The sequence below is a fragment of the Indicator indicator genome, chromosome 15 (assembly GCF_027791375.1).
Source record: "Indicator indicator isolate 239-I01 chromosome 15, UM_Iind_1.1, whole genome shotgun sequence".
Lineage (NCBI taxonomy): Eukaryota > Metazoa > Chordata > Aves > Piciformes > Indicatoridae > Indicator > Indicator indicator.
In genome coordinates this window covers 6387706-6411144 of record NC_072024.1, presented here as the reverse complement: position 1 = coordinate 6411144, position 23439 = coordinate 6387706, and the positions used below count along the sequence as shown (strand labels likewise).

Genomic DNA, 23439 nt, shown 5'->3' with positions numbered 1-23439 from the left:
TACTACCAATATTTAAAGTTTCCAAGATGAAAGACATTCCAGCAACGCAAAGCACTCTATAAATGTCAGCTGGGCCCCACAACAGTACTACTGCACAGCATGGGAAAGGACTGATTCATAGCACTAAAGGCAATGGAGACTTTCCTTTATGTATTTACAAGATGTAGCTAACTTTTCCTTTCCTTCCTGCACCACTTCAACACGTTTTCCTTGGAACTCACCTGGACATCTACCATTTCATCTGTAACAAAGCATGTAGTTTCCCCTCTTAGCACATACTGTGAGAAAACAATGTCACTTCTCTATGTGTAGGTGTGTGCCTGAATGTAATCAGACAAACTTCCCTTCTGACTTGGCTCAAAAGTGAGGCCTTCCTGAGATTTTGGTAGCTGTGAATATTGGCACACATATCCACTACCCTTTTTGAGCAGGGCTTAGCCTTATCATATAGAGCTGCTCTGATAATCTGCTTTAAACCTGACCTCTTATAAAATTCCTCAGCATCTGTCAACCTGTTTCAAAATGTTCATATCCAGCTGACCTGTGACTTTATGTTAAAAACCTCTGATGATGGGCTTGCCTATTTCATGGTATATGTGTGTGTGTATATATATATGAGGTCCCTTCCAACCCTGACAATTATATATAAAATCATAGAATCATAGAATTGTCAGGGTTGGAAGGGACCTCAGGGATCATCTATTTCCAACTCCCCTGCCATGGGCAGGGATACCTCACACTAGATCATGTTGCTCAGAGCCACACTCATCCTGGCCTTAAAAAAACCTCCAGGGATGAGGCTTCCACCACCTCCCTGGGCAGCCTGCTCCAGTGTCTCACCACCCTCATGGTGAAAAACTTCTTCCTTACATCCAATCTAAATCCACGTCTAGACATGCTCCATTTCCCCCATGTCCTATCACTAGCAGACACCCTAAAAAGTTCCTTCCCAGCTTTCTTGTAGCCCCCTTAAGATACAGAAAAGCCACAACAAGGTCTCCTCGGAACCTTCTCTTCTCCAGACTGAATAGTCCCAATGCTCTCAGTCTGTCTCCGTAGACATATCTCAAATATGTATGTCCTATCCCCATTGACCAAAGGCTTTGAGGTGTAACCAGTTTTCTTTGATTAAATGTTTTCAGTGCTGTGTTATGGTCACATTGGAGTATGTGTTTTAGGTTTAGGTGATATATGCCTTATGCAGGCTTCAGATGGTGTGCCAGTGATAAACTCTTTCTTGTGTTTCCTTTGTTGGGCTCCACAGAGTAATGGATATTTCATCCTGAAACAAAAGGAGTCGTCACTGCATGGTTTCTGGCCAAAGACTTCATGCACTGTTACAGAAATAAATAAATAAATAAATAAATAAATAAATAAATAAATAAATATATACATAACTCTCTCTATATATAAAATATATATATACACACACACACATACACAAAAGGGCTCAATGCCCAACACACATCAACAAGGAGCTCTGCTTGATGAGCTAAGCTCTGCCCTCACCCAAATTAACAAACAAGCTGACACTGAAATGCAGTGGGATCTAGGTCAGGAGACCCATATGCTGAAAGACAGAGAACACTAAGGGGAAAAAAAACTTGTAAAATATTGTTATTGACCCAAATACGAGGTCAAACCGTTCTGTCAATAACTCAATTACATTTAAAGTAGTCAAGAGATTTGGTTGATACTATTTTCTTTATGGAAGAAAAGACCCTTGAGTGAGTATACCTCCAGGATGTCTAACAAGCTAAAATGCTAAACACAAATACATACATTTCAAGTGAGAAAGTCTTATTTTAATTTTTTAATTTTTAATTAAAAATAAAATAAATAAAATAACAAAATAATAAAATAAAAAGTAAAATAAAAAACAAAATAACATAAAAAATACAAAATAACATAAAAAATACAAAACATAAAAAATACAAAATAACATAAAAAATACAAAATAACATAAAAAATAACATACAATAAAATAACATTCTATAATAAAATAAAAATAAAATAAAATAAAATAAAATAAAATAAAATAAAATAAAATAAAATAAAATAAAATAAAAATAAAGTAGGGTTATAGCAGAAAGCTGCTCAATTTTCAGGTTTGAGTTCAGAACAGAATGGTAAATGCAGGTTGTCTAGACTTTGCAGTCTATGACCCAGACCTCTGTAGGCTTCCATAACCTGTAAGCATTTATTTCTTGACTAGTCATGAAGCATCTACAGTATATGACCAGTGATAGTCTTGCCTGGCCTAAAGGAAAGCTATCATCTAGTCATTGTTTCCTGGGTTGTTAACACCATAACAACACTGAAAGAGAAATCAGATCTTCATTTAAAAAACAGTAAGAAGAAAGAGACTGTAAAATCATTATGCAGATCTCAAGAAAGTTAATTGTAATTATTTGATTGTGTAGCAGTTCATTTGTTTGGTCAAGAAAGGAAAACATAATTACATCCTGATAGCTTTATAAAGGCTGCTGCTCTGCATAGAACATGAAATAGGATCCCATTTACTCAGCTCCAACGATATTTTTTTGGTGCTACCCACAAAAGAGCTGAAACTCATAAACCTTCAAAAGTTCATAGACAATGCTGAGAGACTGACCTCATTCTATTTCCTGTTGGTTTCCAGCCTGACTTGCACAAATTTATTTCCTTTTTGAATGTAAGGAAGCTAAAACCCAAACAGAATACATTTTCTAAATCCAAATAGAATGCACTTAATAATATTATCTGCTACAAAAACTCTGAGCATTATGCTGCATTTATCAACAGTTCCAAGAAGTAAAAACATCTCTTTGTGTATCACTGCCTACTTTGACAGAACAGGTGGGTGGTACTTTCTGGACACATATTCAGTGAACACAAACTACATTATTTTCTTATGTTGTCCAAAGACAGTTTAGCAGATAAGTGATTTGAGAGCGGTCAGCTGCTGGAACAGTCATGACACCAAGCTCGACAGAAGAATTCAAGGAGCATCTGGGTGATGCTCTTAGTCACATAGAATCATAGAATCAGCCAGGGTTGGAAGGGACCACAAGGATCATCCAGTTCCAAATCCCCTGCCATGGGCAGGGACACCTCACACTAGATCAAGCTGGCCAGAGCCTCATCCAGCCTGGCCTTAAACATGATTTAGTTTTAGCCAGTCCTGTGAGGAGCAGAGGTTTTGATTTGATGATCCTTATATACCTCACCCTCCAATGTGAGATATTCTGTGATTTGAGACAGGAACTGCAGTTGCCAGCCACCATGTGATGATCAACAGCACAGAGGCAATTGCTACCCTAATATAATGATAACTGCTCCTGGATGAGGTCTGAAGTTCTAAGAAAAGACTTTAAAAGACTACTACAAGCCAGTTGTTCTATATTATATTTTCTTTTGATTAGAAAAGTAAGTCTATGCTTTGGGCATGTCCTTCCCTCTAAGCTCAGAGCAAAATACAGGCAAATTAAACAGCCCTGCATGCAGTAAAAAAGTGCTGGAAAAGAAAATGAAAAGTCTGTATCAGAATGAAATATAAAAACTCAAGACAGTGTAGAATCCTATTGAAGGATATGTATAGAGCAGGAGAAAACACATCTAATCCTGAGGCTAGGGAAATAGAGATCCTGTGGTACAGCAACTGACTGTAGTCCCAGATACTTGCAAAAATAAGTGAAGCATGCTAAAGCATTACCCTAAGGGATGAGGGGGAATCAAAGTCTTCACTTTAGAAACCAAAAATTTTACATGCATATTTTGTCATATTTAATTTCAACCATACTTGAAGGAAAAAAAAAAAAATCAAACAGCTACTAAATTATTTCAGCAACTATTTGCCTTGACTGAAATATGTATTTAAGGTACAGTGGATTTATATCTTTCTGGCACAGAATGACAGTGCCACCTTTGCAGTCCTTAAGCAAGTTTAAAACAATTCCTGATTTTTATTATCTGTTCTATGTAAAAGTATTTCTGCTGTTTGTTTGGTCACCCAAACATATAGAAGGTACTTTTGATTTGACAAGAAAACTGCTTGATAAGTTGCAAAAATAAAGGTGATTGTATTCCTGTGGCATGAAATGAGTAAGCAGGTGAAAATAAATAAATAAATCTACTTTCTTAAGTAAGAGGTTCTCAAAACTGACAATAGGTTAACAAAAATCAGATTTTTGAAGCTTTTGTTTAATATGTAACTTGAAATTATTGTGATTTTGTGTGAAAAAGGATCAGAATAGAAGAGTTGTGTTTAGGATGAATTAATGAAATGGGGAATCTGCTAACTTCTAGACTTTTTTGTAAAAGATAAATAGAAAAAAATTAAACAACAACAACAACAAAAGTATGTCTTGGAGTAAGTGTTTACTAAGTTAACAAGAGGAGCAGCAGCCTTTCCAGGGAAAAGACTCTGATAGTGGAAAAAGAAAAAGGGTAACCCTCAGTTTCTGAACTGCTGGTAAGCCAAAGAGGAAATTTGTGCTAGGTGCAGGGTGAACCTCAGGGAGGCAAGTTTTCTACAGCCTCAGAACACCTGCTCAATGTTACAATCAAGGTAAGAGTTTAACTTCAGTGTATGTAATCAATTTAATTAGTAATTTCAAACAAGTTTTGCTGCTAAAAGCATAAGGATGACAATGTTCACCTCTGTCAGGATTTCAACATATACACAGGAAAATTATGGACTAAGGCAACTTATTACCACATCTTTCCTTCGTCAGGGAGGGGTCCTAGCTCAGATACTGTCTCCCGTACAGCAGCATGACTGCTCTGCTCTCCAAACTCTAATGTGTTTGGGGTGACAACACAGGAAATTAAGTACACATGAGGCATCATTGTAGCCCTGGTGTCCAACATAAGAGCCCACTAGGCATATAAAATTAATTTAAAGAATAGTTCTCCTAATCTGACATCCTAGCATTATTTGCATGCCCAGTCTCAAGGCTCTATTTATTATCCAGTGAATTTTTAGCCAAGCTACTAAGTCTAAAGACAACTGGAAGGGCTAACACCTTAAGCTTGAATTTCTTTGCTTACGCTGTTTTCAGACTAGTTTTAAAGGATAATTCTTGTGTGGAAAAACTAAGAGGTTTTACTGGCACCGACAGGGAACGGACGACTACATACATTAAGAGGATTAATTCCACCCAGATTTATGCACAGGCTCATTATCATCAACGCACAAAGGTGCTTCCAAAATTAACAAAGGGAAGGATTACGCTTTCGAGGCAGTGGGAAGTCAAACAATCAAGGAGAATAAACTTCTCAATTTTAATGAGCTAGGAGTGAGCAGGGGACTGCTTACCTTCCACGCACGAGGGCTGAGCCCTCGTCGTCCCAGCCACCTGCCCCGGGAAGCAGGAGCACTTGACTGTCTGGGAGCGTTCTTCAATCCGGTTCTTGTTGCAGCAGCGGTGCACTGCCACAACCTCACACGTCCCTTGCTTGACCTGGTGCTGGCCTAATGATCAGCGGAGATCAGTGGTGGAGAACAAAACGAAACATCAGCTCACAAAGAAAAAGCTACTCCGTACGGCCATGCAAGGTGAAGAAACTCTTGAACCCCACTTTAAATCCCAGGGAGAGGAAGGGGCAAATCATCTTGTAGGATTGTGCTTATTCCCCAAGATTATCCTGTTCACAGGATCCTGGGAATTGTTTAGCTTGGAAAACACCTTCAAGATTATCAAGTCCAACTTCAAGAACATCAAGTCCACCACTAATCATGCAGCTAAGCTCCACACAGTCCTGCTAATAAAGATGAGTTCATCATAACAAGCCAATTTTTCAGCCTATCTTCCCTGGCCCTTACAAAGCCACAGGGAGAAAAGGTGATTGGAGTGGTCAGTTAGGTGGATTAGACAAGACAGGCAAACTCCTCCTTCCTTTGGCTGTTTTTCATTAGCTTTTATATTTAGTTCTTTCCATTCTTAAAGGGATTTAATGGAAAGGATATTTAATGCAAGGGATACTTAAACAATAGGGAAACTTTCTAACTTTAAAATGTGTAAACATTGCTTGCTATGCCTCTCAGAGCAGGGAGGCTAAGAACAAGGTAGGCTGAAAAGTGGTTACAGATGTTTAAATGTTGACAAAAAGGACTCCCACTGAACTGTAAGAAACTTGGAATAAGTCACAGAATCAGAGTATATCAGAGGTTGGAAGGGACCTCAAGAGATCATCAGGTCCAACACCCCTGCCAGAGCAGGATCACTTAGGGTAGTCTGCACAGGAATGAATCCAGGTGGGTTTTGAAAGTCTCCAGAGAAGGAGACTCCACAACCCCCCTGGGCAGCCTGTTCCAGTGCTCTGTCACCCTCCCTGTAAAGAAGTTTCTCCTCATGTTGAGGTGAAATCTTCTGTGTTCTAATTTGAACCCATTGTTCCTTGTCTTATGACTGTGAACCACCCAAAAGAGCCTGGCCCCTTCCACTTGACACCCACCCCTCAGATATTTATAGACACTGATCAGATCCCCTCTCAGTCTTCTCTTCTCCAGACTAAATAGCCCCAGGAATCTCAGTCTCTCTTCACAGGGGAGATGCTCAAGTGCCCTAATCATCCTCATGGCTCTAATCTCTTATTGCTTTCCTCTCAAGTGCCTTTCTTCACAATTCACCATCCTTTATTTCTCTGAGTTTATTTTTCCCTTCCTCTATTCTTTCCTTGCTCTTGCCTTAGCGCCACTGCTCCTTGCACCTAATCACTTTCCTCCACTGCCAGACTTACTCTCAGCCCTGACTAAACCCCTTTCTCAGGTAGCCCACTTCACATAACCCATCTCCTCTTTGCAGAAGTCATTTCCATGTCCTCACTTTCATGAACAGCCTTCGAGTGCTTCATCTTGCATTTCTCTTGTCTTATTTAGAGCCCTGGATGGCTCTTATCAGTGTTTGTAAAGCACCTTGTAAATTAACAGCACTACAGAACAGGGTGAGTTTTTTAATAAGTGAGCTAGACAGAGAGACAATGCTGAGAATAATAAAAATATTCACCATCAAAGCAGTACAGGCTCCTCAGACAAGAAGACACTACAGTACAGGTATTGGTGTAGGCAATATCAAAGGCACAGCAGACTAAAGAAAGGAAGGTGAAAGGAAGAGCACTCTGGAAAGAGATAATCCTCCAAGTAGCAAGCCTGGAGGACTCTCCTGTTTCCTACTCCCTCCATGCTTGCCCTGTTTTGTTTGCTGTTCATTTTTTCTACAGCATCTGTCATTAACTAATACCAGATACAGTACTTGGAGTTAGAGAACACCTTGGTCTGATGCAATAAGGCTTACATCCTTACAGGTGAAATATTATTGAGTGCCTAAGATCACTGTCCTTTTGGGGCATAAATTTTTATGAGTTAAATGGGAAATCTTAAGCTTCAGAAGAGTTAGTGGCACAGTTTAGGCTCCTAAGGGTGTTTTCATAAAGAGGAAAGAAAAAAAAGAAAGCATTCAAACATACATAAAACTTTTTTTTTTTAAAGCTGGCTTGGCAATGATCCTTTGCTGTATGTGTATTTTGATTTCACAAGTATTTCAACAAGCACAGCTAAAGAGCTCCCTGACTTTTGATGCCAAATTTGTATTCACAACAACCTCAGTGGACAAGAAACTAAGTATATGCAATCCTGGGAAGGGAATTTAGTCTTCTATTTGTGCATTCAACAAATAAAATGAATTATATATACAGAGATGGTTTGGGGTTGTTCTAATTTTTTTTTTCTTTTCCTGAGGAAAAAGACACACTCTTCTTTTAAGCAAAATATGCTACAGCAGAAAAATGCATAAGCTATTTTACAGAAAGTTGGAAAAATGTTGAAGACAGCATAAAAGTCTCTTACATAGCTGCTGTGAATTTTCATGCAAGTACCTAACATCCATATCATAATAAACATGAAAAAAAAAATTAAGAAAAGAAAACAGCTACCAGCTTGTAGGGTAGTGGCTTCTCTGTAAGTCAATATGGAAAATAAAGACACAAATAGAGAAATGAATCTGGCCATGTCACTTCATTCCAAAGTGTTCTTCTACAAAACACCTTGCATGACAGTGTCTCGAGTGAATAAGCAGATGGCCAGGGCTTCTGACTGAAAAGGCTTTGTAAAATGAGGTTGCTAAATTTAAAAGAGATTGTTTGTTTGTTTATCAACAGTCCAAGCCAAAACTCTTTGGATTAAACAGGGACAATTTCCTTTGGTTTCCTGTGTTTTTTACAGTGGTGGTCCTGCATTCACTGGAGTCAACAGCAAAATTTCTGTTGACTTCAGGACATCAAGGCCACAGCCTGGGCTGTCTCCTGAGAAGGAGATTTTGTAAGGGAGGGAACTAAAAAAAAAAAAAAAAATTTGGAGCTGCTCAGGTCAGATGCTTGAGTTTTCCATTATCTCATCTGAAAGACCAAGTGGCTAGGTCTTCTCTCTAATTAAAGTCATTATTCACCAGACATCAGCTCCCAAGGTAAGAGTAGAATCCATTTTTTCAGAAGGTATATCATAACGATTGGACTTGGTCCAGCCCCAACACTCCATATGTAGCTGAAAGAATGTCTATTTTCAAGCTCGAATTCTGCTTCCTTTAGGTGAACAGTCCTGCTAAGTCAACATCAAAATAAATCAAACAGGTTGGCCCTGAGCATACAGCCCAAAAAACCTGGGTCTAGCTTTCAATTATCATGTTTGAATTTCAAAGCAGTGACAGTGCTCCCCTGAAGTGCCCGGGAGTCAACAGGCACACAGATGTTTGCAGAAGGCAAAATTAAATTACCTCAGGAATGCATCCTTTCCTTTAGCAGCTGTTTTACTGTACACTTATTCATGCTTCTCAGCTACACAAGCAGGTAAAAGGAGCTGTCCCCTCTGCATCTGCTGGCAGGGGTAGGATGCTAAGGTTTGAAAGTACTTCTGCCATGCAAAGGAAGACACTGCTCTCCCTTGTCCCTAGTGTGCAGCTCTTATGAAGTATAACAGTGCAAGGTACTCAAAAGCCAAAGACATCTGCATGCATCATTTGCATTAATTGGATTGCCCTGGTAATAGTCTTTCACCTCCCACATGTTCACAGTTTTTTATTTCCTCCTGCTTGTTCACACACATTTTAACACTTTTTATTCTGTTGAACATCATATTCATTTCTTCTTAATGTTCAGACACATCTGTGAACAGGTGCAGAACAAATTCTAGGTGTTAACATGCTACAGTCCTGTTTTTGTCAGTGTTCATCGATTTGAACACAACGAAAAACTTCTTTACCTTAAGGGTGACAGTAATGACAACAGTACTGACAGTACTGGAACAGACTGCCCAGAGAGGCTGTGGAGTCTTCCCTGGAAAGATTCAAAACCTGCCTGGATGCAATCCTGTGCAACCTGCTCTGGGTGACCCTGCTTTAGCAAGAGGGTTGGGACTAGACAATCCCTAGAGGTCTCTTCCACCCCCCACCATTCTGTGATTCTCTTACCTAGAGGACAAGTGCAGAGTTTGCAGAGTGGCTTTCAGGTTTAAGGAAACCCACAGAACATCCAAAAGACTAACCATCAACTCAGTCTATTCTCTGCCTAGGTCTGCTGAAACCTGTTGTAACTACATTCATGTGCCCAAAGGCAGCAAAAAAACAAATGTAAGAAGACTCTCCTGCACATTTTAGTCTCCATCTTGCACTCGATAAACCTTCATCTCAGGTTTAAAGTACATTTAAGGTACAACTGAGAGCATAACGGCAGAAAAACCTCAAGAACAGTCTTAAAATATTTTATATTCAATGGATTCTCAGGAAGCCAAGGCCTTAGAGCAGCAGGGGACAGAAGAATTTTTAGAGTTGTGAAGATCACAGTAAGTGAATTCTATGCTGGACACATCAGGAAAACCATTGCATAGAGAACTGCAATGACAGATAGGGAGAAAGCGAGGCTGTGGAGAGTAAAGCCCCTTAGGGCTCACTTATAAAAAGCTCATAAATCTATAGCTCTCCACCTGTAAACCTACTCAGATCTGCAACTTCAGGCCTGCCAATATTTGCAGTTCAAATTCAGTTACATCTTCACATTTAAATAAGAAAACTCTCCAAGGAGAGATGCATTTTATCAGCAAAAGGACCAGAGGAATGTTCCTGTCAGAACACCTTCTGCATACCAAAGAGAATTGGGTCTGCCAAGCCAGGCACTGGGGAGGGCAGAGGATGAATGTTGAAAACTATGGACCTCTGGGTTAACCCTGATAAGGAGTTTGGCAACTGTTGCTCTCCATATTCTGATTTCTTTACAGCTCAACTTCCCTAAAAATACTAATGCTCTTCAAGTTCACTGAGGTTGCTTTCCTGATCTCTCCATCCAGGGGATAAGGCTTGCTAATGGATGCAGCCTCCAGGACTCTCCCTTCTGTGAATGGTCTTAACTCAGAGACTGTCCACAAGAAAGCTCTGTGACTATTTCTTTGTTATCTGTGGACTTTCCAGCCCAGAAGATGATAGACTATGCAGAGCTGCTAGGCAGCCTTCACAGCTTTCAGAGAAGGCAGTCACCATCTCTGAAGAATAAAAAAGTACAAACTAGGAAGTTATTAGGCTTGCACCTTACAAGAGTTGAGTAGAGCTGACTGAATAATCACCAGTGAACTGTTTAGTCTCAGTTTAATAGATTTTTTTTTGCATTTAATATATTTGACAAGACCTTATTTTCACTTTCCTCATAGAAGTCAGAGGGCAGATATGCAATTAATGCTTCTCAAACTCTACGAAATCCTCAAATAGAGAGAAATAAAATTATTGTTAATAAAATATCAAACACCATAGTGATATACTTCAAACCTACAAAGAAAATATCAAAGAAAGAGGAAGGCTTTCAGAAGGTTGCTAGCCAATTCTGTCAACACCCATTTTATGTCTGTGGCTAATTCTAATCACTCCCAAAGAGGATTCTTCCAATGCAATATACATGCAGGCAGCCTGCCTTTATCAGATATCCTGAATAACCTCCTCTTTTTTTCTCTTTTTTTTTTAGTTAAGATACATATGGAAAAGACACATTTAAAGGGAGTTTATTTCATAAGCTGCCCTCACTGATGAAGAAAACAACTAGTACTGTGGAGAACAGCATATCTAGACAGTAGGACAATTTGATCCTAGCTCAGCACATTCTCCAGTAATCCTCAAAACCAGCAAGCTTGGTCTGCACAAAATCAACTGCATCATTTATTTAAAGGATAAGAGGATGTCTGTCAATAGGAAGATGAATGGCTATGGAAGCTAATATTGCAGACAACAGTAAGAGAAACAAGTGAGTTTAGAAGTCAGCACTGATGCTGTTTGGAAGAAGAAAGCACTCTAAAAAGCTTGGCAGCAGTTCATCATCTTTTCCTCATTCATTTCCAGCTGGCTTTTGCTCACAAATGTATGACCACACAGAAGAACACACCAAGAGGTAAATATTCTTAGAGAAACACATACATTAAAGGAAAGGACAGCTAAGGAAATGACAGCTACTCTTTTGCACATTTTTTAGCCAAACATATTAATGAGAAACTGTCCAGCTCATGGGGTGATTTTCTGGGGGGTGGGGGGGAAGGGAAGAAGAGGTGTTTTTAAAGACTCACCTCTTCTCAAGAGAAGAAGCTAAAAGTCCCACCTTCTACACTGAGCATTTCAGCAGAGATTTCTTTATCACAGTTCCATCAGCCACTCAGTTTTTTTCATCATTTCAAACTCATGTCAAGGTCCTGACTTAGATGCTTTCCTTCCTCAAGGATATACAATAATAAGGCATATTCTTCCTTGTGAATTGTCTCTGCATATACAATTGAGTCTGGTTTCACTTGTATAGTTTTGACTTTTCACTTGTTGGCAGTGAGGGATTGTTCAGAGTGTCCAGAACTGTCACAAAATGCCAGTTCTGCTACTTTGCAGATAAATAGACAAGAAATATCTTCCCATAATCACCTACCCATGATAACAGGCAATGTATCTGTTCTGGTTTCAGATGGGATAGAGTTAATTTTCTTCCTGGCAGCTGGTACAGTGATGTGTTTGAATTAAGTGTGACCATAACACTGGTAACACACCAATGTTTAGTTGTTACTAAGTAGTGCTTATCTTCAGTTAAGGATTTTTCAGTTTCCCATGCCCTGCCAGTGAGCAGGTACACAAGAGGCTGGGGGGAAGCACAGCCAGAAGAGCTGACTGGAACCAGCCAGAGGGAAATTCCATGTCACAAAATGTCATGCTCACTATATATAAACTGGAGAGAGTTGGCTGGAGGGGGACAGATCACTGCTTGGGCATCTGAAAGTAAATGCTGAGCAATTGCATTGTGCATCACTTGTCTTTTCCTGGATTTTATTTCTCTCTCTTTTTGTTGTTTTCCTTTTCATTATATTTTTTAATTGCTATTCTTATATTTTATATTATTGCAGAAATTCAGCTGTTCTAATCTCAACCTGCAAAATTTATTTCTTCCCAATTCTCCTCCCCATGCCACTGGGAGGGGGAAGGAATCAGTGGCTGCATGGTGTTTAGTTGCTGGCTGGGGTTAAACCATGACACATACAGTCCCCAAAATAAAGAGAGCAAGAAATTCAGGTTGCTATGCCTTACTCTCACATTCCTCAAATACATGGCAGTATTGTGATTACTAGAGCTAACATCTAGCAACTAGAGCAAGGAGAGAGAGAGTGATCTCCCAAATGAAGGAATTGAATTTGGTGCTCACACAATGTGCAGGTTTCAAATCAAAGAGTTTCTCAATGTTCCAGTCATGACATTTGTGCTTCATTGGCATGTGCAGAATCACAAACCAGCATTTAACTGGATAACAAGGGAAGCAACATTGAACCACTCTCACTTATCTGGGCAAGAAGCAACAATGGGAGGAAAAACAACAACTCTCAAAATGAGCAACCAATTTGTGAGGAGCAGTGGTGGTAGGGTAGTTCCTGATGTGTATCTGACAAAAAAAAAAAAAAAAAAAAAAAGGTGAGTGACCTCAAACCCTAGTAATGAGATCTGAAAAGTTAATGAAATCAAAAGCATAACCTTTCAGTGCAGGTGGAAGAACATGCTGACACAGCTGGAGTGAATCATGTAATACAGTGAATTCTCTGGCAAGTGTCAGAGGTCACATCCATATGGAGATTAAAGTCCCCTGGAATAAGTAGCATAGGTGACCTTAGATCAGACACAAGCACTGACACTTCTCCGAGGAATGAAGCATTAAATCTGAGTGGTCGATAAATCAAAACAGCCAAGACAAAAGTGCTGTAAATGGGGGAGAGGAAGGAGTGGAAAGTTGCTGTAAATGAAAAGATAGGTGCATGACGAGTGACCTGGAAGCAAAAACAAACTAAAACTTGTGCCTCTCTACCTACTGGCGTGCTATGCTGAAGTTAATCAATAAGGACTGCCTTTCAGCCAAGCAGTAATATCCATCCTGGTTCAAGCATACATATCACTTGGAAAATGAAATCCAAGAGCATAAAACTTCATATACTACCTGTAAAGTGGTGATAATCATAGAATCATAGAACCAACCAGGTTGGAAGAGACCTCCAAGATCATCCAGTCCAACCTATCACCCAGCCCTATCCAATCAACCAGACCATGGCACTAAGTGCCTCATCCAGTCTCCTCTTGAATGTCTCCAGTGATGGCGACTCCACCACCTCCCTGGGCAGCCCATTCCAATGGGCAATCACCCTCTGTGAAGAACTTCCTCCTAACATCCAGCCTATACCTCCCTGGCACAACTTGAGACTGTGTCCCCTCCTTCTGCTGCTGGTTGCCTGGGAGAAGAGACCAACCCCCACCTGGCTACAGCCTCCCTTCAGGTAGTTGTAGACAGCAATGAGGTCACCCCTGAGCCTCCTCTTCTCCAGGCTAAACAGTCCCAGCTCCCTCAGCCTCTCCTCATAGGGTTTGTGTTCCAGACCCCTCACCAGCTTCATTGCCCTTCTCTGGGCACATTCCAGTCCCTCAACATCTCTCTTGAATTGAGGAGCCCAGAACTGGACACAGGACTCAAGGTGTGGCCTGACCAGTGCTGAGTCCAGGGACAGAATAACCTCCCTTGTCCTGCTGGCCACACTATTCCTGATGCAGGCCAGGATGCCATTGGCTCTCCTGGCTGTCTGGGCACACTGCTGGCTCATGTTCAGCCTACTGTCAACCAGCACCCCCAGGTCCCTTTCTGCCTTGCTGCTCTCCGGCTACTCTGTCCCCAGCCTGTAGTGCTGCTTGGGGTTGTTGTGGCCAAAGTGTAGAACCCTGCACTTAGCCTTGTTAAATCTCATCCCACTGGCCTCTGCCCACCCATCCAGCCTGTCCAGGTCCCTCTGCAGAGCCCTCCTACCCTCCAACAGATCAACACCTGCTCCTAACTTCATGTCACTTGCAAACTTACTGATGATGGACTCAATCCCCTTGTCCAGATCATTAATAAAGATATTGAATAGGATCAGGCCCAGCACTGATCCCTGGGGAACACCACTAGAATCGTTTCCTGCAGGGAACTTTCTACTGCACAGCTATGTCAGGTGAGGTAGAGAAGAAAATACAAGGGAAAGATTTGGGTTTCCATCATAACTTGTAGCAAATAAGCAACAGTGTGCTCTGTAATACAGAATATTTCTCACATGTCCCATTAACTCTCGCTATTACATGTGGGTTACTCTTTTCCTCTCATTTGTTCCTTCCTTCACAAATTTATCATGAGAGAAAGGGAAAAAGAATGAAACTAGTTCCCTAGAGAGATTTCTGCTTGCCTGAAGAAGCAGGTACACATACATCTGTATAGGGCAGGCTTATGGTTACGCACCAGTTTGTAAGCAAAAATTAGATTTTCCGCCCCAATTGTGAGGGCTGATAGCCTCTAAAAACAGGGTTGCTCTTGCCGTAGGAAATGAAAAAATAGCACACCTAGGACCATAAATGATGAAGGACTATCCCATCCACCTCTTTTACTAGCCCTTCAGAAGCCATCCTGACCAAGGTGTCATTAATTCAACCGCAGAGAGCACTGGGCTCCAGGTGAGTTCACTGTCCTCAGCAGCCTGCTGCCGCTTTGCAGCTGCTCCCCACACACCAACTCACTGCTGTACCTGTACAACTTAATACCTCACATCTATGGCATGACAGAAGCTCTTTAAATGTTATCATAAACTTTAAGAAGGGAAAAAAAGAAAAAAAAAAAAGAAAGAAAAACTCTTAAGCCTGTCTCTTGTATGCAACAAAATAAATGTTAGGGATTAAGCCTTGAGCCCTTCTGAGCATTCCTCCAACCACCTGAAATATCAAATGACCATCTGAGGCTTAACAGTGTAAAACAAATGTTTGTAATCCACTAAATAACAAAGGTAATTTTAACCTAGTTCAAGGTCATTCATCTGACAAGCATTATATCTGTTTGGAGAATAAGAAACAGCAATTGTCATTTAAGTCATTAGGCTCTGCAGATTCAGTCAACAGCAGTTGCCAGAAAACAAAGTAGATGTTTAGGAAGGAAGCATTTTCTTCATTTCTGGTGAAAATTGGTTCTTGATTCTCATGTCCATGCATAACAGGTAAAACAGAGGGGGGCAACCAAGGAACCTTTGTACCCTGCTCCATTTCAGTACTCGAAACAGCTCAAACATACAAGGTACAGAGAACTGCTGCTTTTCTGGAGTTTATTTTTTCCCTCCTTCAATAAAATTGCTTTTATGGCACTGTGAAGCAACAGGACTGTGCCTGAATTTGGCAGCCAGATGCAGACAAATGAATAATTGCTATTGATTAGTAACCCTTCATTTGAGAATCTGCCCAAGAACAGTCCAGACATAACTGTTGTCATTAATGCTCTGGTTTATGGTAGTTTTTCTGGTTGTCCCATTTGACAGTCTTCATTTAAAAGACTTTAACAGCCAATCTCTCTTTACCATTAATTGCTGGGTGTTTATTAAAATCAGGCAGCAGCATTTGTTGCTACCAGAAGAGCTGCCTTTTGCAAAGGCCAGTGGCTAAGACTGCAGATTTGAATGATGTATTTGATTGCTGAAGTGAGATGAAATTTTCATGCGATAGGCAAATCAGCCAAATGGAATTTTGAGGAATATTACAAGCAATCAGATCAGTTAATGCACTGGGCACCAGGCCATCAGCTCCTTGGCTGGTCTTTAATCCCTGGAAAAGCCCCTGTGTCTTGATCACCACTGATTAATTATTTTCTGAGTTTGCCTCAGTTTATATCAGATTTTATATAGCTGTAATGGTTATCTTGGGTTTATTCTGATGGAGTGGACAAGGAAAGCATTGCAGCAGTGCAGCTATAAGATCCAGCTGCCAGTTAAGCAATAACAGGTCATAAAACTAAATTGCACAAATGCATTTTTAATTCTGAGCAGCATGAGGACTTTCAAATGGTTTCAGTGTGTGTAGACTGTGTCTAACCTGGCTACACAGCTAATTGAACTTAAGTTATTTTAACTATTTGCATCCATAAGTGCAAGGCATCAGTGAGGTTTCCAGAATGCTGACAGATGTTTTTTAGTCATTATTATTATTGAATTAGGTGGGGGGAAGGTCTAACACTGAAAAAAATAACCCTGCAGAACACCCATCATTTTAATAGAATGGTAGGGGTTGGAAGAGACCTCTGGAGATCCTTGAGTCCACTGTAACAGTGAAAGAGACAACAATAAAATAAAGACAGGAACAAATTAAATGAGAATCAGAACAGGATAATTTCCCATAGGCTTACATTATGACTCATGATCCTGATATACTGCTAATAAAATAATAATTAAAAAGAAGATCAGAATTCAGAAGTTGTGAGGGTTTGTACATTTTCTGTTTCACACTGAAGACTCTTTTTCAAAGCCTCACCATTAACACTTACTTTTCTTTTCAAGGTTCTGCAGATCTCTTGAGCCTCTCACTTCCCCAGTTCTTAATTCTCATTACTTGAGAATAGAGGTGCAAATCTAAAATTTTGACATTTCAGTTGCAGGCTGTAACCCAAGAAAACCCCAGAGAGATGCAGTTCAGAGAGCCAAATCTGGAGGTCTGTGCTCAATAGCTACAGGCATGCACACGTGGGTACTGCCACAACACACATCCTGTGCTGATCTTTCACTTGATTTCTTCCATGTTATTCATGTTATTAACCCTATTGCCTTATACAGCAAAAGGTCTTTTTGCTCATTCTACCCAAATTTAGCTTTTTTTTGACAACTAGCATCAATAAAGATATTTCACCCAGGCTTACAATGTGAATTGCTATGAACAAGCTGCACAAATCAGCAAAACAGAGTGTGAACACACCCTCCTCAAAAATGGAAGAACTAGAAGTTAAGACACTATTTTTCCTGCTCCACAGATTCCCTTCCAAGCATCAGAGAGCCCAACCCTTCTTCCATGCTTATGAAAAAGGACAGTCCTTGACAATGATTAGATAGATTTTTTTCCCATTTTAATTAAGCCTTTCTGCTTAAAGTGAAAAAAATGAAATATAAACTTAAAATGGTACAGAAGCTACTATAACCTGCACAACAGGAACAAACTGGATAGTAACATCAAAAGCCTCCCTCCACACCATGTCTTAGCTTTGACAGAAAGAGACTGCAACTCTGGGATAAAGTCTGACAGTTTAATCCTTGAATCATACTCAAGCCTCACTGTCATCACTCAGAGGACTAAGAAGGCTCTTGTCTCTTGAAGATTACTTCGCTTGGAAGGAGTTTTTCTGCCATGAGATGGAAATTTGCTCCCTGATAACTGAGTGCATTTATTTTGTGAGGTAGCACTAGCAGCACTTTCCTACACCTGTTTGTATTAAGGCAGTCACTGGCTTAGCTCCAACACACTTAACAGAGCATATTTGAATTTGAGGCTTAAAGGAGGTAGAATTGAAGGGGAAGTCTCAACTTCCCAAGGGCTTATAGATGTCCAGTGGAAAATGAAATCTATTTGAAATCAATGTATATAAGATGTTTGAAGGGAAGGAAGATACCTTTCTGGATCTTGGCCAAAAGAGAATCCAGGTCAGCCAGAAAAGGGGACATACTTCATTCACTGCAGAAGAGGGGGATTGCCCTTTTTAGCAGGAACACTTGTCACAACTGGGCAAGCTGCAGAAACAATGTAGTGAAATTGTCTTTCTAAAGTATCCCAGCTAGCCTGTCATATTTGATGAACTTTTGTTCTTACCAGAAAACAACAGGCTCCCTCACCTGGTGTATTTTCCCTTGTCCCTAAAGAGACTATCAGCAAATGCAGAGATGAATTAGAACAGTCATTAAGAAGGCAGAGCATAAAAAATTACCACAGAAAAGGTGAGAGCAACAAGGGTGAAGGAAGAAGAGTACACACCCTGTCACAACCACTGCAGATGTGAAGGAAACAGGTGAGAGACGCAGATGTTCCTGTTAAAGCCATGAAGATTTGAGGGCTGCTGTCAAGGATAATGGAGTAGCCATAGGTGGCAGGAGAGGACATGCCATTAACTCACACAGCGCTGGTTAGAGTCCCTCAAGAGCCATTGACTTTAACAGCAATGCTCCATCTCCCCTTTTAGAATAAGACTAAAGGTGACCCAGTACACTTGTCATTAGCTCCACCATCATTCCACAAAGATGGTACTCTAATTAAAGTGGTTGGCTTTCTCTTCTCACAGGGTGCACTTCTAAAAATGTTTGGGTTTTTTTCTGCTCACATACTCAAAAAAAAAAAAAAGTCAAATCAATAGTTGAAGTGCTTATCTGTCTCACTGTTAACAACTCTGCTGGTGTTGACTCATTAGAAAACAGTGCCTGTTAGTGTGGTTGGCTTTTCCTGATCTCAAAGCTTGCATTGCCTCATTTGTGAGATAAATTTTCAGAATGGTAACTTTGAAAATCCATGGACATCATCGGATTGTGTATGGTGTCCTTCTGTACTTCAACTCAAGTGTCCCACCAGGGACAGGGTAGGTATTGCTTGTGATAGCTGTTCTACAGAGCAGTAGCAGCTTCGTAAGGGCAAATTTCTCTGCAAAATATCATACTCAGGGTACTTAGAACCCAAGAAAAGCTCATTTTGATCTGGAGAGAATCACAACAGCAAGGGTCAGTGGCAGCTGCACTAGTGCCACTGTCAATACTGAGCTATGAAGTCCTTCATGGGCTATACAACAGGTTTGATCCATGGAAAGAAACTTTTCCACCCACACCTGTTCAACTCCTGGTGTTTCCAGAGCTTTCTAGGAACACTGTGTGTGGTTGGAGTGCTTCTCTCACATTATTCTACTCTGATTACACTCCGCTTTAAACTTAACTATTCTGCTGGCTTCTCGGCGGTGCTCACACCAGAGGACTCAAGTCTGACAGCATCATCACTGCCCAGCGGGTAGGTCTCAGCACCAGTGAAACTGACCAGAATCACATTAACCTTACCCAGTCAGCTCACTGCAAGAAAACAGCACAAATTGTCTCCTATCTAGATAACAGAGAAGGAAGCAGCCAGAAAGCAAGCTGCAGCCACAGCAACATTTCTTAGGTGGATAGGTACTTAGTAACAATTCAGAGATAATTTCACACTAACTACCTGTCTGAAGGCACTTCCAAACACTACCAAGCAGATCTGGTTTGGAAATGATGACCTTGAGGTGAAAGGCTCTGAATCTCACTATGAATCCATTGAGGCTTCCTGTCCTCATGTGATTGCATCTTGTAATTAGTCACAAGTGCCCCTTTCAAGCACATGAAATTACAAGACTTTCTTTATAGTGACTATACACCTTTGGAGCATGCCAACCCTACCATTGGACATTAAGCAATATTATTAATTTGCTTCTGCACTACCACTTTCATGAAGAGAACTGAATTTTCAGCACAGTGACAGTCCTGGCTAGCCCAGTTTATTTCTACCATGGCAAACAGAACATTTAAGGAAAATCATTTGCATGCCTGAATTGCCATGCAGTAACTTCTTTAACAAAATGGTCTGAATTTGGGGCTGTAAAAAGGCCTACATTTCTGCATTAATAAAAATCTGAGGATTGCTTTAGAAACATCACAACATTTTCTTGTTAGGCAACAAACATGGCATTATCTAACATTCAAATGCTAACAAATGAATGGCTTTTGAAAAGTCTTTTTGTCACTTTATATACGATTTATTGCTTAGAAGCTTCCTATTTATGTTCTTCTAACCAAGTCATTTACTTTTTATTCATGCATTACATATAAAATAAAAGGAAATCCTAAGTGAGGTCTCCAAGAAGTTGTTTCTGAGAAAGCAAAAATGGCAGTGCAGAATTGAAGGCAAAATTTCCTTTACTTTTGAGCAAAGGTTAGGGGAGACACAAAAGAGGAGGAAGATCTAAAGTTTCTAGAGTGGGTATAACATAGTTACTCAGTTTAAAACAATCAAATAGAGTGAAGGCTACATTCTACTGTGAATCACTGATTGTGAGAAAGAAAGATGGATTTGGAATGGGTATTTTTATTCATTCTAAAGCTGGTGGCAGATGGCCACCAATACATACACTATGGAGTGGCCTTAGATGAGGAAGGTATCTCTATTCAATGGCATAATCCCAAAAGAGCTCACTTAGAAAGAGGAGAGCAGATTTTCCACTACCAAGTTCCAGGCATCCTCTGCTCTGAGAAGATGGAAAAATAATGATCTATCTTTAATCTCAACAATTTGAAACTACACAGCAAGCTGGAACAAACAAGCTGCCAGTCAACGCGTTCAGAATTTGATCTGGTGGTGTGTAAAGTATTCCAAACTCCAAGTTACACAAATGTTGGTCTACAAGGCTCAGCACCACAGTGACTTAGACCTTCAAACGTAGCCTTTAACTTCACTTAAAATACCCTACTTTTACTGAAGGAAGTTTGCCATGCAAGTTGACTGAAAGAGCAGGGAAGCACCAGAACACAGATCCATTCCTAGCACTTACAGTTCCACACAGGGTGGCAAACAGACACGTTTCAGTGTCACCTTTTCCTCAGGGACTGGATTAACACTAACATGTCCAAATGAACCACCACAGTGATGCAAGCAAATGTGATTTCCCCAGCTATCATGACAGTGCCAAGGAAGACAACACCACAAAGAGAGTCCCTGGGCCATGTGTTCTGCATTGGTCAGGGATGGCATGCTCAAAGAAAAGCATTATAGTTGCCACAGGGACTTCTCTGCTGCCTCCCCACAGAGCTCACTCAGGTCATACCACACTATTTTGATGATTCCAGTTGGCAGACAACACCAGCAGAAAAGCTCAGAGGAATTTTCAAGTATAAGCTTCCAAAGAGACTGCAACACTTAGGCACCCAAAGGACCGAATCACTGTATTTAGTATAAATTTCACTCCCTTCCTGAGCTGCAGGTACAAGTACCTGAAATGTCAGTAGTCAAAGTCTCAGACCACCAACACCCTCTCCTTAGCTACAAAGGCTGCCCTTTTCCCCCTCCTTTTGAAATCTATTCAGGCTGTGAGCTGGGGTGGATCCGTTTCCAAGGTGCCTTGGCTTCGCATCCATTCTTCAACACTGGAGGCACTGAGAGCTCTGAATGGCCACCCACAGGTAACTTTCACAATCAAATGAACGATGAGGTGTGACAAAAGATAAACTCAGCTACACTCCAACAGAGAACTATTCTGTTTTTCAGTTTGCACTCATTAAATTTTGCTAACTATTAGACATGAAATCAGACATGTTATTTGGCAACAACAACTACTTTCAATGGACTAGAAAAACCAGCATCATTTATCTCCTGCAGGAATGCATTTTGCACTCTGAAATTAAAAGGTGCAGTCTCTTGATAACCACTACTCACTTTTCCTTATAATTATTTATTGTATATCACTGATATTTTATCAGGAACTTTGGTAATATATCATTATTAAAAAAAAAAAATACTGAAAATGGGTAAGAGAGAATAGATTTCGATTTCTTGTAATGTTCCTGTCAGTTTAAACCAGAGGGATTTTGGTTTTAAGTGAACTTTATACAAGTCCATCAAATTGCAGTAAAACTTCCAGTGGAGGAAAAGTATGTTAATCCAGACTAATGACTGATTATGATTCACTGAATTGGTGAGTTTCAGGTAAGAGGTGGATGGCAATTACTGGGCTGAGCAGATCCTGTACTAGAGATTCAAGATTCTGCCAGACCAATGCACTGTCCTTTGTCAGCTTTTAAGCAACTTCAAGCATTTGGATAGAGGTGAATTATTAGATAGTTTATTTTTCAAGACACACAGTCAGTTTATGAAGGCTCCCTGTTAGAAATGGAAAACATCTTTGTTGGCAAGATGCTGTAAATGGCTTACCTAAATACTTTCACACTACAAAGCTGATGCTTTTACTGATACTGAACAGGGACTCTCAGCTGCATGCAACAACTCAAGGTGCTGCATTAAAATCTTTAAAGAGGAGCCTGTAATGAGGAGTGACCAGTTTCCAGCTACAGGCAGAGAGAAAACACATAGCCTAGCTTCTTTTAGTAAGCAGTCAGTCCTTGGGTGTAAAAGTAAACACAACATGGCTCACATCTTTTCTTCCCCAGCACTGAACCAAGACAGGCAATTAGGCAAAATGAGAATGGACTCAGTGAAACAATTTGCTATTTGTTTACAATATTGTATCATCTAATAGAGACTCCACAGGAACAAAATCCCATTCTGGAGGTATTTGCTTTGCTCATAACTCATTACCTTAGAGACAAGAGATATCACTGATGCTATTTTCATCCTGTAAGCTGCCTTTGCTCAGCTGTAGAGCAAGCCTTACAAAACTCTGCTCTGTACAAAGCAAAATCTTCTCTCTCCTAGCAAGAAGACCTTGAACTCGAAGGTTTGAATCTGTAGCAAGTCAGACAGCAAAATGAGTAGTCATAAATAGTAGTGCAGGATAATGCCTTATATTTTCAAATTCTAGGTTTTGCTGTACTGTATTATTGCACATCCAGCAGCCCTTGTCACCAGTAATTACTATCCCACAGCAACTACACTAAAGTAGTCACCAATTAGCTAATTTCATTTTGACAGTTTTGGAAACAGAAGAGGCGAAATATTGACGTCTCCAAACCACAGGCAGCACCTGACACACATCTTCTTTCCATCTGAAGGAGCTGCTGTCAAATGAATTGCTTAAAAAGGTGTTTGAGGTGGTTCTACAGAATACAGCAAGGACGTATTGCAGAGCTTTCTGCAAGTATTAATTCTCAGGGTATTGTTAAGATCAGTACAAATGAGAAATACTCCTGGGTGGCAAGGAATGACAAGTTGAGAGAAGTACTATTTATAGATAGCCAGTATTTTAAAAGCTAAAAAGAATTCTGGGAGCAGCAATTGCCTCAAAAACAAAAGCAAATCTTGACTTTTCCACCACTATGCACTAAATATTTAATAAGGGATCCTGGAGCTCAGAAATGTTTAAGACACTGTGTTAGGATATTGAACTAATAAGCTCCTCCAAGTAAGCCTCTAAATACGTATGGTTAAC

General features: G+C 40.3%; 1 protein-coding gene across 1 annotated transcript in view; it reads right to left on the bottom strand.

The window, feature by feature from the left end:
* Positions 1–23439, bottom strand: part of TAFA4 (TAFA chemokine like family member 4) — a 56758-nt gene that overhangs the window by 5525 nt on the left and 27794 nt on the right. Inside the window, exon 3 of the mRNA XM_054387476.1 lies at positions 5300–5455. Coding sequence (XP_054243451.1) covers positions 5300–5455 — 156 coding nt within the window. The remainder of the gene's footprint in view (positions 1–5299; positions 5456–23439) is intronic.